We start from the raw sequence: 15035 nt of genomic DNA, 5'->3' as shown, positions 1-15035 counted from the left end.
TAATGGGGCTCCATTTAAATTTAAAAAATACAGGCCCAGTCAAACTGGCATGGAAATAAGCAGCTAATCGAGGACCAGATGCAGAGTTGCAGATATGCCTCTTTGTAGTCTCTATTTATGTCACATTTACAAGTTAAGGAGGGTTAAGGGTGGGTTTCCTATAGGGAAAATGAACATGGTGTGTATCATGGGAGAAGAACAAAGGGTGTAAGTGTCACAGAGAGTGAAAAAAAAAGTAAACTGGAGAAGGGGATGGCCAGCACACATTTTTAAGCAAAAGTTCTGGTCTAAAGGAAACCTTTTATATTTTGTTCATGAATAGCAGTTTAGGTCTCTAAATGTAAGGGCTCTTTCACACGGGCGGTCCGATCAGATCCGCCTGTCAGTTGGATCCTCCATGCAGCTCTATGGGGCAGCGGGTGTCAGCGGAGGTCACCTCCGCTGACACCCGCTGCCATCCGCATCCGATCCTGTGCTAAAATCTGGACGGATGGAAACCCTATTTTTCCATCCGTTCAGTAATCGGAGCGGAGTGGATCTGATGAGAGCGGACAAGCGGTCCGCTCTCCTCCGATCCCCCATAGAGGGCAGCGGGTGCTGAGACACCTCCCTCTCCGCTCTGCAAGCGGAGACGGAGCTGTCATCCGCCCTGCTCAGCGGGGATTGCGGATGGATCCCCGCTGAGCAACACGGATCCGCCTGCGGAGGCGGACCGTGTGAAAGAAGCCTAACTGAAGTTGCAATATGTAAATTATCTCCCATCACCATGATGGGTTTTGGTTTACCCAAAGGGTTGTTTCTTTACTTACACTACACTGGGAACACATTATATTAAGAGTTTAGGTAAAATATTGTGCTTAACAGAGTTCTTTTTAACGTTCAAACTTCATGTAGATATAAAAAAAACACAATCAATGTGAACCTAAAATTAAAATATCAATAAGGGCTCTTTCACACGGCCGCTCCGCTTGTCCGCAAATCATCCTATTTTTTTGCGGATGATTTACGGACATAATGTAAGTCAATGGCATTGCGGATGTCAGCGGAAAATACCATCCGCTGACACCCGATTTTCCTCCTTTCAGTTCTGTTCTGTTTTTTGGAACGGAACAGAACCCTATTTTTTCATCCGTGTAAAAAACGGAAAGGAAGGAAAATCGGATGTCAGCGATGACCTCCGCAATGCCGATAGACTTACATTATGTCCACATATCATCCACAAATGGATGGGATGATATGCGGACATACGGAGCGGATGACACAAATGTCATCCGCTCCGTGAAAAAATAAATAAAAAAAGTCCTGCAGCGGAGCTTTCACATGGAGCAGCCGTGTGAAAGAGCCCTAAATTTATTTTTTACACAGAATCTGTAAGAATATTAACCCCCAAACTGAAAGAAAAAGGAAAGTCAGCATTGTGAGACAATCAAGGCTATTTTGCTTTGTGCGGGGATGTCAGTCCATAGTTTGAACGTGCCTAATCCCTATCAGAGTGCTACATCTCCGCCATTGTCCAGTCATAGAATGGGAGCAGGTTGATGACCTGTGTATGCTGTCTGGCAGGGAAGACTAGATCATAGGACTAGCTGGAAAAAACACAAATCAATTGGCATGCAAAACAGCTGTGCTTTGCTGTTTGCCAAGAGTTCAGCCAGGTAATGTCCTTTCTGTGTTTACCTGTAGTACAGAAAAAAGATCCCTAACCTGTCTGATTTTTGGATTATAAAATTAGACAATTACAATTCCTTTGGCATATAAAACTGTATGTGTACGTCCACTATGCATTTAGCTGTTTTACCGGGAGTTCAGTTTTAGTATTCATGCACATGGTGTGTCATTGTTTAAATGGGGCTCAGTAAAATTTTCCTGGCTAAAATACAAAATGGCTTGCTGCATGTGTAAGAAATTATTATTTTTACTTTAGTAACAATACCTTTGTTATCCCGTTCCAGTTTTTCTTTCAGACTTTTCTTCCAATCCATTGTAGACGTGGTTATTTTCTACAGACAGGAAATATTAGAATTATACAATCAAGACATTTTGTGTTCTCTTTTGTTCTGCAATAGACCCAAAAACATTTAAAGAAAACCTGAAGAAATATCTGCCATGCAATCAAATACAAAGGGGGGGATTTACTAAAATCGGAGTGCAAAATCTGGTGCAGCTCTGCAGAGAAACCAATAAGCATCCAGTTTTTCATTCTTTTTTTATCAAAGCTTAATTGAACACGATGAAGTTAGAAGCTGATTGGCTCCTATGCACAGCTCTCCAGTTTTAGTAAAACACCCCCAAAATGTCCAATCTCTGTGTAACTAAACCTGTAGTCTCATCTGATGTACATATCCTACTTTTATGTGCAGAAATAAATGGCAACCAATAAGCATACTTTTGAATTCATAGCAGTGCATGATGTGTTCCGTTGGTATTACCACTCACTTAAAGCGACTGTGTCCCCAAACTAAACTTGCCATGGAAAGCTCTTCCTGACCAGAAGAAGGTGAATACCTTTCCTGCCATCCTCCTCTCCATTAAAGAGTTAATTCACCTTTAACCACTTGCCTACTAAGCCTATTTTTGACATTTGGTGTTTATAAGCTAAAATCAGTTGTTTTTGCTAGAAAACTGCTTAGAACCCCAAAACATTATATATTTTTTTTTTATCAGAGACCCTAGAGAATAAAATGGAGATTATTGTAATATTTTTTATCACACCGTATTTGCGCAGCGGTCTTCCAAACTCAATTTTTTGGAAAAAAATCACTTTTTTGAATTAAAAAATAAGAAACCAGTAAAGTTAGCCCAACTTTTATCCATAATGTGAAAGATAATGTTACGCCGAGTAAATAGATACCCAACATGTCATGCTTCAAAATTGCGCACGCTCACGGAATGGCGACGAACTTTGGTACTTAAAAATCCCCATAGGCGACACTTTAAAAATTTCTACAGGTTGCCATCTTAGAGTTACAGAGGAGGTCTAGGGCTCAAATTATTGCTCTCGCTCTAACGATCGCGGCGATACCTCACATGTGTGGTTTGAACACCATTTACATATGTGGGCGGGGTTTCCATGTGCGTTCGCTTCTGCGCACGAGCTAACGGGGACAGTACGCTTTAATTTTTTTTTTTTTTACTATTTATTTTATTTATTATTTTTTATTTTTACACCGTTTTTTTAAAAAAAAAAAAATGATCATTTTTATTTCTAATACAAGGAATGTAAACATTCCTTGTATTAGAAATCGGCATGACAGGACCTCTTTTTTGTGAGATCTGGGGTCAAAAAGTCCTCAGATCGCAAGTACACTAATAAAGTTGGAAAGGAAAAAAAAAAAAAAAAAGACAAAAAAAAAAAAAAAAAAAAAGGGACCTTTAAGCCGGTTGCGACGTTTGCCGTCGCTCCGGTCCTCCAAGACAATAGAGTCGAGTGAGGGCAAGCTTTAAACTCAGGACGTATATGTACTATGGGCCGGTATTGAGGTGGTTAATGACTTTTGTCAAAAACATGTCTATGCATTACTGTCCTCGCTGACAAGGGATGCGTGTATTAGTGAAGCCTGGTTTTGTCATGTACCTGCCCCCACTTCCGGTCAGATTGCCACAGTGATCCACCGGAAGTCTACATCTCCACCCCCCCCCCCCCCCGAGACCTTTTGGGAAATGTCACAAGTCCCAGAAGGCTGCGGGGCCAGTTGCATAGCACATGCGCAGTGGACAGCTGCCTCTGAAGCTGCAAGGGATCACAGCTGACTGCCTACAGTAAACATGCTGGGACATGAAGATCTGCAAAGAAGTTCAAGTGAGGATGGCGCTGGACAAGCGAGTGCCATTTTATTAAAAGTCAGCAGCTACAGTATTTTAAGGCTGAATACTTTTAATTTTTTAAAAAAGAACCGCTTTAAAATGTAAAAATTCCTTTTACTAAATGGAACACTGAATATTAATGTACTGAGGATGTTGTACATTATAGGTATGCGTTTGGCAAAAGTCTCTCTTTAAGGAGAGATTACCAGCTGACGAGCAGAGGTGACGGCTGAGGGGTGTAAAGTAGGGGTACAGAGGTCAGAGCTGGAGTGCAGCAGTGAGATGTAGATGAAGTGGAAGAGGGTTGCAGGGCTTAGCGGTTGGGGAAATGAGGATGAGCCCAGAGATAAGCTGTGGAAGAGGAGTGTGGAGGTGAGCTATGGAAGGGGATTATCTAAGGCCAGGGACGCAGAGGTGAGTTGTGGACAGGAGGATGTAGGAGTGATCTTTGGAGAGGGGGGTGTAGAGGCAAGTTGTGGACAGGGGGGTGCAGAGGCGATCTTTGGAGAGGGGGACATAGAGATGAATTGTGGATGGGGGCACAGACGCAGGTTACGGAAAAGGGGTGGAGGGGGAGGCAGAGCCGAGTGGCAGATGGGAGGAGCGTGGAGGCGAGTGGCGGATGGGAGGGGGGTTGGGTGGAGAAGCAGAGTCGAGTCGTGGGGGGCTTAAGGGGGCCTGCAGACGTGAGCAGGGAGAGGCAGAGGCAAGTCGCGGACAGGAGGGGGCGCAGAGGCGAGTGGCGGATGGGAGGGGGGGGGGTTGGGTGGAGAAGCAGAGTCAAATCTTGGGGGGGGGGGGGGGTTAGGAGGGCCCACAGACATCAGTGGGGAGTGGCAGAGGCGAGGGGGGCGCAGAAGCGAGTGGCAGATGCGAGAGGGGCGCAGAGGTGAGTGGCAGATGAGAGAGGGACGCAGAGGCGAGTGGAAGATGCGAGAGGGGCACAGAGGCGAGTGGCAGACGCAAGTGGCAGATGCGAGAGGGGCGCAGAGGCGAGTGGCAGATGCGAGAGAGGCGTAGAGTCGAGTGGCAGATGCGAGAGGGGCGCAGAGGCGAGTGGCAGATGCGAGAGGGGCGCAGAGGCGAGAGGGGCGTAGAGGCGAGTGGCAGATGCGAGAGGGGCGTAGAGGCGAGTGGCAGATGCGAGAGGGGCGCAGAGGCGAGTGGCAGATGCGAGAAGGGCGCAGAGGCGAGTGGCAGATGCGAGAAGGGCGCAGAGGCGAGTGGCAGATGCGAGAAGGGCGCAGAGGCGAGTGGCAGATGCGAGAAGGGCGCAGAGGCGAGTGGCAGATGCGAGAAGGGCGCAGAGGCGAGTGGCAGATGCGAGAGGGACGCAGAGGTGAGGGGCAGACGCAAGTGGCAGATGCGAGTGGCAGACGCAAGTGGCAGATGCGAGTGGCAGACGCAAGTGGCAGATGCGAGAGGGGCGCAGAGGCAAGTGGCAGACGCAAGTGGCAGATGCGAGAGGGGTGCAGAAGCGAGTGGCAGATGCAAGAGGGGCGCAGATGCGAGAGGGGCGCAGAGGCGAGTGGCAGATGCGAGAGGGGCGCAGAGGCGAGTGGCAGATGCGAGAGGGGCGCAGAGGCGAGTGGCAGATGCGAGAGGGGCGCAGAGGCGAGTGGCAGATGCGAGAGGGGCGCAGAGGCGAGTGGCAGATGCGAGAGGGGCGCAGAGGCGAGTGGCAGATGCGAGAGGGGCGCAGAGGCGAGTGGCAGATGCGAGAGGGGCGCAGAGGCGAGTGGCAGATGCGAGAGGGGCGCAGAGGCGAGTGGCAGATGCGAGAGGGGCGCAGAGGCGAGTGGCAGATGCGAGAGGGGCGCAGAGGCGAGTGGCAGATGCGAGAGGGGCGCAGAGGCGAGTGGCAGATGCGAGAAGGGCGCAGAGGCGAGTGGCAGATGCGAGAAGGGTGCAGAGGCGAGTGGCAGATGTGAGAAGGGCGCAGAGGCGAGTGGCAGATGCGAGAAGGGCGCAGGGGTGAGGGGCAGATGCAAGTGGCAGACGCAAGTGGCAGACGCGAGAGGGGCGCAGAGGCAAGTGGCAGACGCGAGAGGGGCGCAGAGGCGAGTGGCAGATGCGAGAAGGGTGCAGAGGCGAGTGGCAGATGTGAGAAGGGCGCAGAGGCGAGTGGCAGATGCGAGAAGGGCGCAGAGGTGAGGGGCAGATGCAAGTGGCAGACGCAAGTGGCAGACGCGAGAGGGGCGCAGAGGCAAGTGGCAGATGCGAGAGGGGCGCAGAGGCGAGTGGAAGAGGTGAGTGGCAGACACGAGGGGGGATTAAGGGGGGGGGGGGGACAGGGTTGGGAGAAGATTTGAGTCCTGCACCTATTCTCTGACATCACCAAATCTCCTGAGACTAGCAGTCCGATGTAGCAGTGCCCTCACCTCATGTTTCAGGTATACTGCTATGGAGCATATAAATAAAAGCACAATGTCAACCATGAAATACAATTAGAAATACTCACTCTCTCTTTTCTTCCTAACAATGAGACCTTTAAACACACACCGGTGTTCTCTCCAGCAGTTGGAGTCCCCCTGCTCCTCCGGTACACATTATATTTCTTCCCCTGTCAGCGCTCCATTTGCAGACCACAGCAAACGTTCCGTCACTAGAGCCCGAACCCTTCAATGTCCTCCCGCTGCCTCATACTCACTATAAACCCGGTTACTATGAAACACCACAGCCAGTCCTTTCCAACAGTTTAATACAAAACGTCACTTCCTCCCTAAACATCAGTTTAACTTCAACTTACAAGAGATCAACGCTGAACGGCTATGTCTTCATTTCCGTGCGCTTTATGTTACGGGCAGGGAGCCATTTTTCAGTAGACCAAGTGTATAAAAAGCTAAGTGCATACTACAGGAAAATGGCGCCGCTCCTGGAGACAAGAATATAATTTCTATTCCCTTTTTCGCCTTTGAGTGTTCGTGAATGGTGTCTCCATGTGATTTCAGGAAGACAAACTAGGGTATAGTTAGTTCTTTGTATTGGGTATGATTAAAAGGAGATGAGTGTATGGGGGCTGCTTTTTGTTTAAGAAGTCTCTTAGCATCTATTAGAACATTGTGACTACTAGTAGTCAGCAGGGAGAGCTGATCAGTGCTGCAACATGTTGTCATTACATGTGTTTTGCAGGGCTGTACACAGACAGATTTGTGGAAGCAGAAGCTCCATGTGCCAGGCTGCTGCTGCTTTTATTATTCCTGGCCTGAGCAGATTGCAGAACCCTTCACATAATATAAGTACATCATGCAGTGTGAATGCTCATATAGATGAGGATGTCTTCTATGTAAAAGGCTTAAAACAGACTAGAAGCAATGAGCCTGGGAGGGGGACATCAATGTTTTCAGCTGGTTCCTCCCAAAGAAGGGCTGTCATAGCTGTCAGTAATAAAGAGGAAGAACCCCCTTCCACAAAGCAGGACCGTACCCCTTTAAATAAAATGCGCTTGTCTTTACCCATGGAGCCCCTAGGATCTGACGGCTGGAGGAAGCTGAAAGAAAAATCTACATACACAGGCAACTATGAAGAGCGGGTGTTTGAACAGATGATTAAAATGGGCACCAATCTCAACATCGCCAAATCTCTTTTGTCTTTTGTGGCAGAAGAAAATGGCGACATCAGCTATCGGTTACTTGTCAAGTATTTGCTGTTGTGTGTGCAGCAGAATCAGGGAGAGGAGGTTTCTGATGTATATGATATCATGAAATTGAAATTTCAGTCTTTCGATACTGGAGCCAATAGTTTGATTATTAGGGGTTTTGGCAGAACAGATCGCTGGAGGGAGTCGATCGATATTCTAGAGACCATGAAGAAGGTAGGGCCTGTTTCTGCCCGGAACTATGCAGACTGTGTTAAGGCTGCCATTGAACACCATGAAGGTGCACTCGCTTGGACTTTGTACAATGAAATGATACAGAACAATTTGCTGGTTCCTGAGGATGCAATTCAAAGTCTTTTCGATGCCCCTCAAGATTTACAGGATAATGATTACAGAAAGAAGCTGTTCTCCATTCTGAGTGATTTTAGACAAAACCAAATCTATCCTGGAGAAGCATTGATGAAAAGTATAAAATCCTGGTTTGAAAGGTAAGGCCACTTGCTAAAGCTAAATTCCAACGTAATGCACATCTCCATCAAAAACACATTTTTGGTTAGCGTAGGGAAGGTGTAAAACACTATCACATTTTATTACCACTTGTATCTTTGTAGGGGAGATTTCACCTTATTTCCTGATCTGAGCATCTCAGACTAGAAGTAAGAAGATCTTCACAATGGACACACAGATGGCAACAGAACCCTGAAAAAGGTTCTTGCCCACTCTAAAAAATATCTTAAAGTAGTATTCCAGCCTAAACCTATCTAGTTGTAGGCCCCTTTCACACGGGACGGACACCATTGAGATCTACAAGGGATCTGTCTGCTGATACCCTGCTGAACACAGCAGATCGGGCACATGACACATCCATGTCTGTTCACTTTATGCAGAATGGACACGGACAGAGTCTGCTCTGCTCGATGAGCAGGTGGGAGTAAATGGACTCCGCTGTCCATTTACACCCGACTGCCCTCTGATCCGCCTAGACAGAGAAGGATGAATCCCCTTCCGTTTTTTTTATGTGGATCCGAGGTAGGCAGGTGTAAAGAGACACAAGCCTGTTTACACCTGCTGGTCAATAGTGGTGAATAGACTGTCCAATCAGGTCCTCCTGAAAAACTGTTAGGCGGACCTGAGTGGACCCTTCATGTGAAAGGGGCCTTAAAAATGTCCCTTCATCACACTTTTGGTGACTAAACTGTGTAAAAAAAAAAGATGTACAGTCAGGTTTATAAGTATTTGGACATTGACACAATACTACACAATACTAATCTTTTTGGCTCTATACATCACCACAATGGATTTGAAATGAAACAAACAAGATGTGCTTCAACTGCAGACTTTCAGCTTTAATTTGAGGGTATTTACATCCAAATCAGGTGAACGGTGTAGGAATTACAACAGTTTGTATATGTGCCTCCCACTTTTTAAGGGACCAAAAGTAATGGAACAGATTAACAATCCTAAATCAAACTTTCACTTTTTAATACTTGGTTGCAAATCCTTTGCAGTCAATTACAGTCTGAAGTCTGGAACGCATAGACATCACCAGACGCTGGGTTTAATCCCTGGTGTTGCTCTGCCAGGCCTCTACTGCAACTGTCTACAGTTCCTGCTTGGGGCATTTTCTCTTCAGTTTTGTCTTCAGCAAGTGAAATGAATGCTCAATTGGATTCAGGTCAGGTGATTGACTTGGCCATTGCCTAACATTCCACTTCTTTCCCTTAAAAAACTCTTTGGTTGCTTTTGCAGTATGCTTCGGGTCATTGTCCATCTGCACTGTGAAGCACCGTCCAATGAGTTCTGAAGCATTTGCTCAATATGAGCAGATAATATTGCCCGAAACACTTCAGAATTCACCCTGCTGCTTTTGTCAGCAGTCACATCTTCAATAAATACAAGAGAATCAGTTCCATTGGCAGCCATACATGCCCACGCCATGACCCTACCACCACCATGCTTCACTGATGAGGTGGTATGCTTTGGATCATGAGCAGTTCCTTTCCTTCTCCATACTCTTCTCTTCCCATCACTCTGGTACAAGTTGATTTTGGTCTCATCTGTCCATAGGATGTTGTTCCAGAACTGTGAAGGCTTTTTTAGATGTTGTTTGGCAAACTCTAATCTGGCCTTCCTGTTTTTGAGGCTCACCAATGGTTTACATCTTGCGGTGAACCCTCTGTATTCACTCTGGTGAAGTCTTCTCTTGATTGTTGACTTTGACACACATACACCTACCTCCTGGAGAGTGTTCTTGATCTGGCCAACTGTTGTGAAGGGTGTTTTCTTCACCAGGGAAAGAATTCTTTGGTCATCCACCACAGTTGTTTTCTGTGGTCTTCCGGGTCTTTTGGTGTTGCTGAGCCCACCGGTGCGTTCTTTCTTTTTAAGGATGTTCCAAACCGTTGATTGGGCCACACCTAATGTTTTTGCTCTCTGATGGGTTTGTTTAGTTTTTCAGCCTAATGATGGCTTGCTTCACTGATAGTGACAGCTCTTTGGATCTCCTATTGAGAGTTGACAGCAACAGATTCCAAATGTAAATAGCACACTTGAAATGAACTCTGGACCTTTTATCTACTCCTTGTAATTGGGATAATGAGGGAATAACACACATCTGGCCATGGAACAGCTGAGCAGCCAATTGTCCCATTACTTTTGGTCCCTTAAAAAGTGTGAGGCACATATAAAAACTGTTGTAATTCCTACACTATTCACCTGATTTGGATGTAAATACCCTCAAATTAAAGCTGAAAGTCTGCAGTTAAAGAACATCTTGTTTGTTTCATTTCAAATCCATTGTGGTGGTGTATAGAGCCAAAAAGATTAGAATTGTGTCAATGTCTCAATATTTATGGACCTGACTGTATATACTTACCAATGTTTATCCCTGGTCTTCTAAAATAACACGCAATTGAGCTGCAAGTTTGAAATGACTTACATACACTGGCCGATTTTAACATATCGGGTTTTCTACAATAATGGTTGACTATTCCAACACAAATGGAAAACCATGCAAAACAAATGGAAAACCATAGATAGATTCAGCCAATAGATATATAGTTAACCGTACCCGTTCTTGTTTTTGTTTTGTATTTCTTTTTTCTTCCCAAAGAATTTTTCTTTCTTTTTTTGAAAACCTTCTTTGGAGGTTTTTATACAGAGAGAGAATTTGGTTTTAAACACTATATAAGAAATTTCAGTCCATGAGAAAGCAAGTGCATACCATTGTTTGCATTGTTCCTAATATAGCAATGTGTTGTCATGATATATTAATGTAACATTTAAATTGATACATATTGCTACTCAGAGGAACACTGGCTTTATCATTATGCACCATATATCTTTTACACATATCACATTGGATATCGTGAACTAAGCGTGTCTGTTCACATACCGAGATCATTATTTTGCTTCTCAAATATGCATGGACCACATATACGAGAGATTTTTTTCTCATGTATTTTAATCGATATTTTTATTAGTGTTTTTCACCCATATGTGCTTCATGGAAAATGTACTTTTGAGACATACACACGGCAATTTATGCAGGAATAAATTTTTCCTCTTTTTTTCATTTTCCACATCATTATATTGTTTCACATATGATTGTTGGGCAGAAAATACAGATAGGAGTTGCTTTCACGTCACTCCCTTTCTGAAATACACTTTATTCATTCATTTACACATATTTTTTTAAATATCGGTCAAATTGATTTTTTAGAAATCAAGATTTTTTTGTGACACTTTACATATAACAAAAAATTATTTCAACAATATACACTTTTACTTTTTATCTTTTTATGATAATAATCACTATTTTCATTTCAAAGTCACTTTTACAAAGCTTTCCACACATATTCTTTTTATCTATATTAGATATACATATATCGTACATGATATTTGATAAAATGCATCACTAATATTGAATATGTTGTCCATTTTGGATTGTTTTTCATTCTTGATTGTTTTTCACTTCAACACTCTATCACTAGAATACTTATTTTACTTATATACATATGAAAATGTAAAATGTTTTTTGCACAAGTGTGTTCAAGTTTGTATTTGCTGGGGTCATTCTGCCTGTGCAATCCGGCCATGGATTCCCAACAGCTGACCGATGGGAGGAACAACTAGTTTGATGACTCTAATTGTTGCCAGCTGCATGTATGGGGAGTATATATGGCCGGTACACATCCAGAATGAATTTGGTGATGAATAAGCGACATATCCAGTCGTGAAACGCGTCCACCGATTGTCCTGCAATCACAGTGTGTACCTGTACCTGCCATTTGATTGATGTGGAATAAAGATACTCCTTTCCTTGAAAATTCATCAGAAGTGCGGTCATCCTTTTTTGTCTGATGCTTTTGCAGTATGCTTCGGGTCATTGTCCATCTGCACTGTGAAGCACCGTCCAATGAGTTCTCAAGCATTTGCTCAATATGAGCAGATAATATTGCCCGAAACACTTCAGAATTCACCCTGCTGCTTTTGTCAGCAGTCACATCTTCAATAAATACAAGAGAACCAGTTCCATTGGCAGCCATACATGCCCACGCCATGACACTACCACCACCATGCTTCACTGATGAGGTGGTATGCTTTGGATCATGAGCAGTTCCTTTCCTTCTCCATACTCTTCTCTTCCCATCACTCTGGTACAAGTTGATTTTGGTCTCATCTGTCCATAGGATGTTGTTCCAGAACTGTGAAGGCTTTTTTAGATGTTGTTTGGCAAACTCTAATCTGGCCTTCATGTTTTTGAGGCTCACCAATGGTTTACATCTTGCGGTGAACCCTCTGTATTCACTCTGGTGAAGTCTTCTCTTGATTGTTGACTTTGACACACATACACCTACCTCCTGGAGAGTGTTCTTGATCTGGCCAACTGTTGTGAAGGGTGCTTTCTTCACCAGGGAAAGAATTCTTTGGTCATCCACCACAGTTGTTTTCCGTGGTCTTCCGGGTCTTTTGGTGTTGCTGAGCCCACCGGTGCGTTCTTTCTTTTTAAGGATGTTCCAAACCGTTGATTTGGCCACACCTAATGTTTTTGCTCTCTGATGGGTTTGTTTAGTTTTTCAGCCTAATGATGGCTTGCTTCACTGATAGTGACAGCTCTTTGGATCTCCTATTGAGAGTTGACAGCAACAGATTCCAAATGCAAATAGCACACTTGAAATGAACTCTGGACCTTTTATCTACTCCTTGTAATTGGGATAATGAGGGAATAACACACATCTGGCCATGGAACAGCTGAGCAGCCAATTGTCCCATTACTTTTGGTCCCTTAAAAAGTGGGAGGCACATATAAAAACTGTTGTAATTCCTACGCTATTCACCTGATTTGGATGTAAATACCCTCAAATTAAAGCTGAAAGTCTGCAGTTAAAGAACATCTTGTTTGTTTCATTTCAAATCCATTGTGGTGGTGTATAGAGCCAAAAAGATTAGAATTGTGTCAATGTCTCAATATTTATGGACCTGACTGTATATACTTACCAATGTTTATCCCTGGTCTTCTAAAATAACACGCAATTGAGCTGCAAGTTTGAAATGACTTGCTAAGCTATTGTTAGAATTGCCAGGCTTCCGCAGCCCGCATTGTATGACTCCAGATCAACTTTCTTTGCAAACATTCTGCAAGTCTGCTGCAAGTTCTGGTTCAGTTATGTTGTGCAATAGTTATCCCACCACAGGGGGTCACTGTGACTTGCAGGGTTCTTGCTGTAGACTCACAACTTCAACTTTGCTCTTGCTAGAGAATTGCCTTGCACATTTCCTACAAATTGTGAACTTGAACATGTGCTTCAAGTGCTATAGCAAGTTAACAGACTTACAATTTACCACTGCCACAAATTTGTGGCAAGTTATCCTTGCTTTCTGGGATGTGATCAGCTGTGTCAGCCAAGAGAAAGGAGAGAGGGCTCAACAATGGCTGAGAATTCTGGGAACCGTGACATCACCCATGGGCTCCCATAGCCCAGTTGTTGGCAATCCATCCCAGCCGCCACTGGCTGATACAGAAGCCTGATCACTTGACCAGGTCAAAAATAGGTAAGTATATACATCCTTTTTACACAGGTTAGTCAGCAAAGGTGTTAGGAGAGGGGATGGAACATTTTTTAGTACTCGTTAGGTTTAGGGTGGGATTCTAATTTATTCATACAGTATAGGACAGCGGACTTGCATTCAACGCCCATGGATTATATGAAGGCTCCCTTCAGGTGATTAGACACTGGCAAAAACTAGCTAGGGCCTCTCTTAGTGCACACTTATATAACCCTGCCCATTCCAAAAGTCGTCTATTTTTTTATGGTGTCCTTATGCGATGGACCTGTTCTCTAAAGAAGTATTTTTAAACCATTCAGTATTTTTATTTTTAAACCATTCAGTTTTCTTCCTTGATGTTTATATCAAGATCTGACTGCGCATTGCCCTGGGCCAGGGCTCGACAAACCCCGGGCGCCAGGTCGCATTTGCGACTAGAATTAGCGACCTGGCGCCTGGGGTGCCCTGCAGGAGGTGTCTTGTGCTTTTTGCGCCCCCACCTCCTCCCCGAGTGCACGGACTTCCGCGCCGTCCAAAAATTGAGCCCCCGGCTTTTCGGCCTTCTTCTGTGAGATGAGGCTTCCAAAGGGGAACTGGCGCCCTCTTGTGGTGGCCAGGAGTAATGACTGTTTCCACTGCCTTGTTCTCAATGCCTTCCCATCTCCTTCCAAAGAGGAGATGAGAGGGAAGTTTTTGCAGGCTTCATCTCCCTATCCAGTTACCTTTGCTTAAAGGTAAGTGGACAGGGAGTGTGGTTATTATTAATTTATTTTTTAAATGAAAAAAAAATAAATAATAATTTTTTTCTTTTTTTTTTTAATTATTAAAAAAAATAAAAAATGTATTTTTTTTCAATTCTTATTATTAAAATTTTTTTTATATATATATATATATATATATATATATATATATATATAATTTTTTTTTTTCCTCATCGCCATGCCACAGCCGAAGGCCCCTTTCACACGGGCTGTCTGATCAGGTCCGCCTGTCAGTTTTTCAGGCAGACCTGATCGGACCCTTCAGTCTCTTCTATGGAGCGGTAATCTGCCGCCATCTGATCCTGTCCGCCAAAAACAGACGGATGGTGGTTCTATTTTCTATACATCCCGTGGATCGGATCAGATGGCATCGGATGGAAAAAGACAGACAGTCTGTTTCCATCCAATTGCGCTATAGAGGAGAGTGGGGTTCTAGTCGTATTTATGTGTAAATTTAGTATCCGTTTTATTAAATAAAGCTTGGTTGTTAGTTTAAAAAAAAACAAAAAAAACTGGCTCCTAACTTTTTTAGCTGGCTCCTAGATTTCAGGAAAATTTGTCAAGCCCTGCCCTGGGCTATCTAGCAGTTTCCAGATCGGTGACCCTTGGTGTGTACCTTGGGGACGGTACCCTACCTCTATGTGCTGGTGCAGGGTGCTATACAGCTCATGTGCTTTGGTTCATGTTTACTGTCCCCAGATCCTGAAAACCTGGACCTCTAGTAGCTGATCCAATGTTGTGGATAAGGTATGACAGATATGTTGGCACTGGTTTCTGGCTTTTAATAACACAATTTACAATGCGTAACACACTATGTAGTTTTA

The 15035-nt window shown here is 44.3% G+C and overlaps 2 protein-coding genes across 2 annotated transcripts in view; one reads left to right on the top strand and one right to left on the bottom strand.

The window, feature by feature from the left end:
* PPP2R3C (protein phosphatase 2 regulatory subunit B''gamma) overlaps positions 1-6519 on the bottom strand; it is a gene marked incomplete at its 3' end in the record, with an annotated part of 38545 nt that extends 32026 nt beyond the window's left edge. Inside the window, exons 1-2 of the mRNA XM_082275478.1 lie at positions 6266-6519; positions 1934-2000 (exon numbers count right to left, since the gene is read on the bottom strand). Coding sequence (XP_082131604.1) covers positions 1934-1982 — 49 coding nt within the window. The 5' untranslated portion in view covers positions 1983-2000; positions 6266-6519. The remainder of the gene's footprint in view (positions 1-1933; positions 2001-6265) is intronic.
* A 369-nt stretch (positions 6520-6888) lies between these two features.
* The window catches only part of PRORP (protein only RNase P catalytic subunit), a 132363-nt gene continuing 124216 nt past the window's right edge, over positions 6889-15035 (top strand). Inside the window, exon 1 of the mRNA XM_082275924.1 lies at positions 6889-7890. Within this exon, the coding sequence (XP_082132050.1) occupies positions 6911-7890 (980 nt within the window). The 5' untranslated portion in view covers positions 6889-6910. The remainder of the gene's footprint in view (positions 7891-15035) is intronic.

The sequence above is a fragment of the Pelophylax lessonae genome (genome assembly GCF_965119305.1).
Source record: "Pelophylax lessonae genome assembly, chromosome: 13".
Classification (NCBI taxonomy): Eukaryota; Metazoa; Chordata; class Amphibia; order Anura; family Ranidae; genus Pelophylax; species Pelophylax lessonae.
The sequence above is the reverse complement of the archived record's forward strand: the minus strand, read 5'-3'. Positions and strand labels throughout refer to the sequence as shown.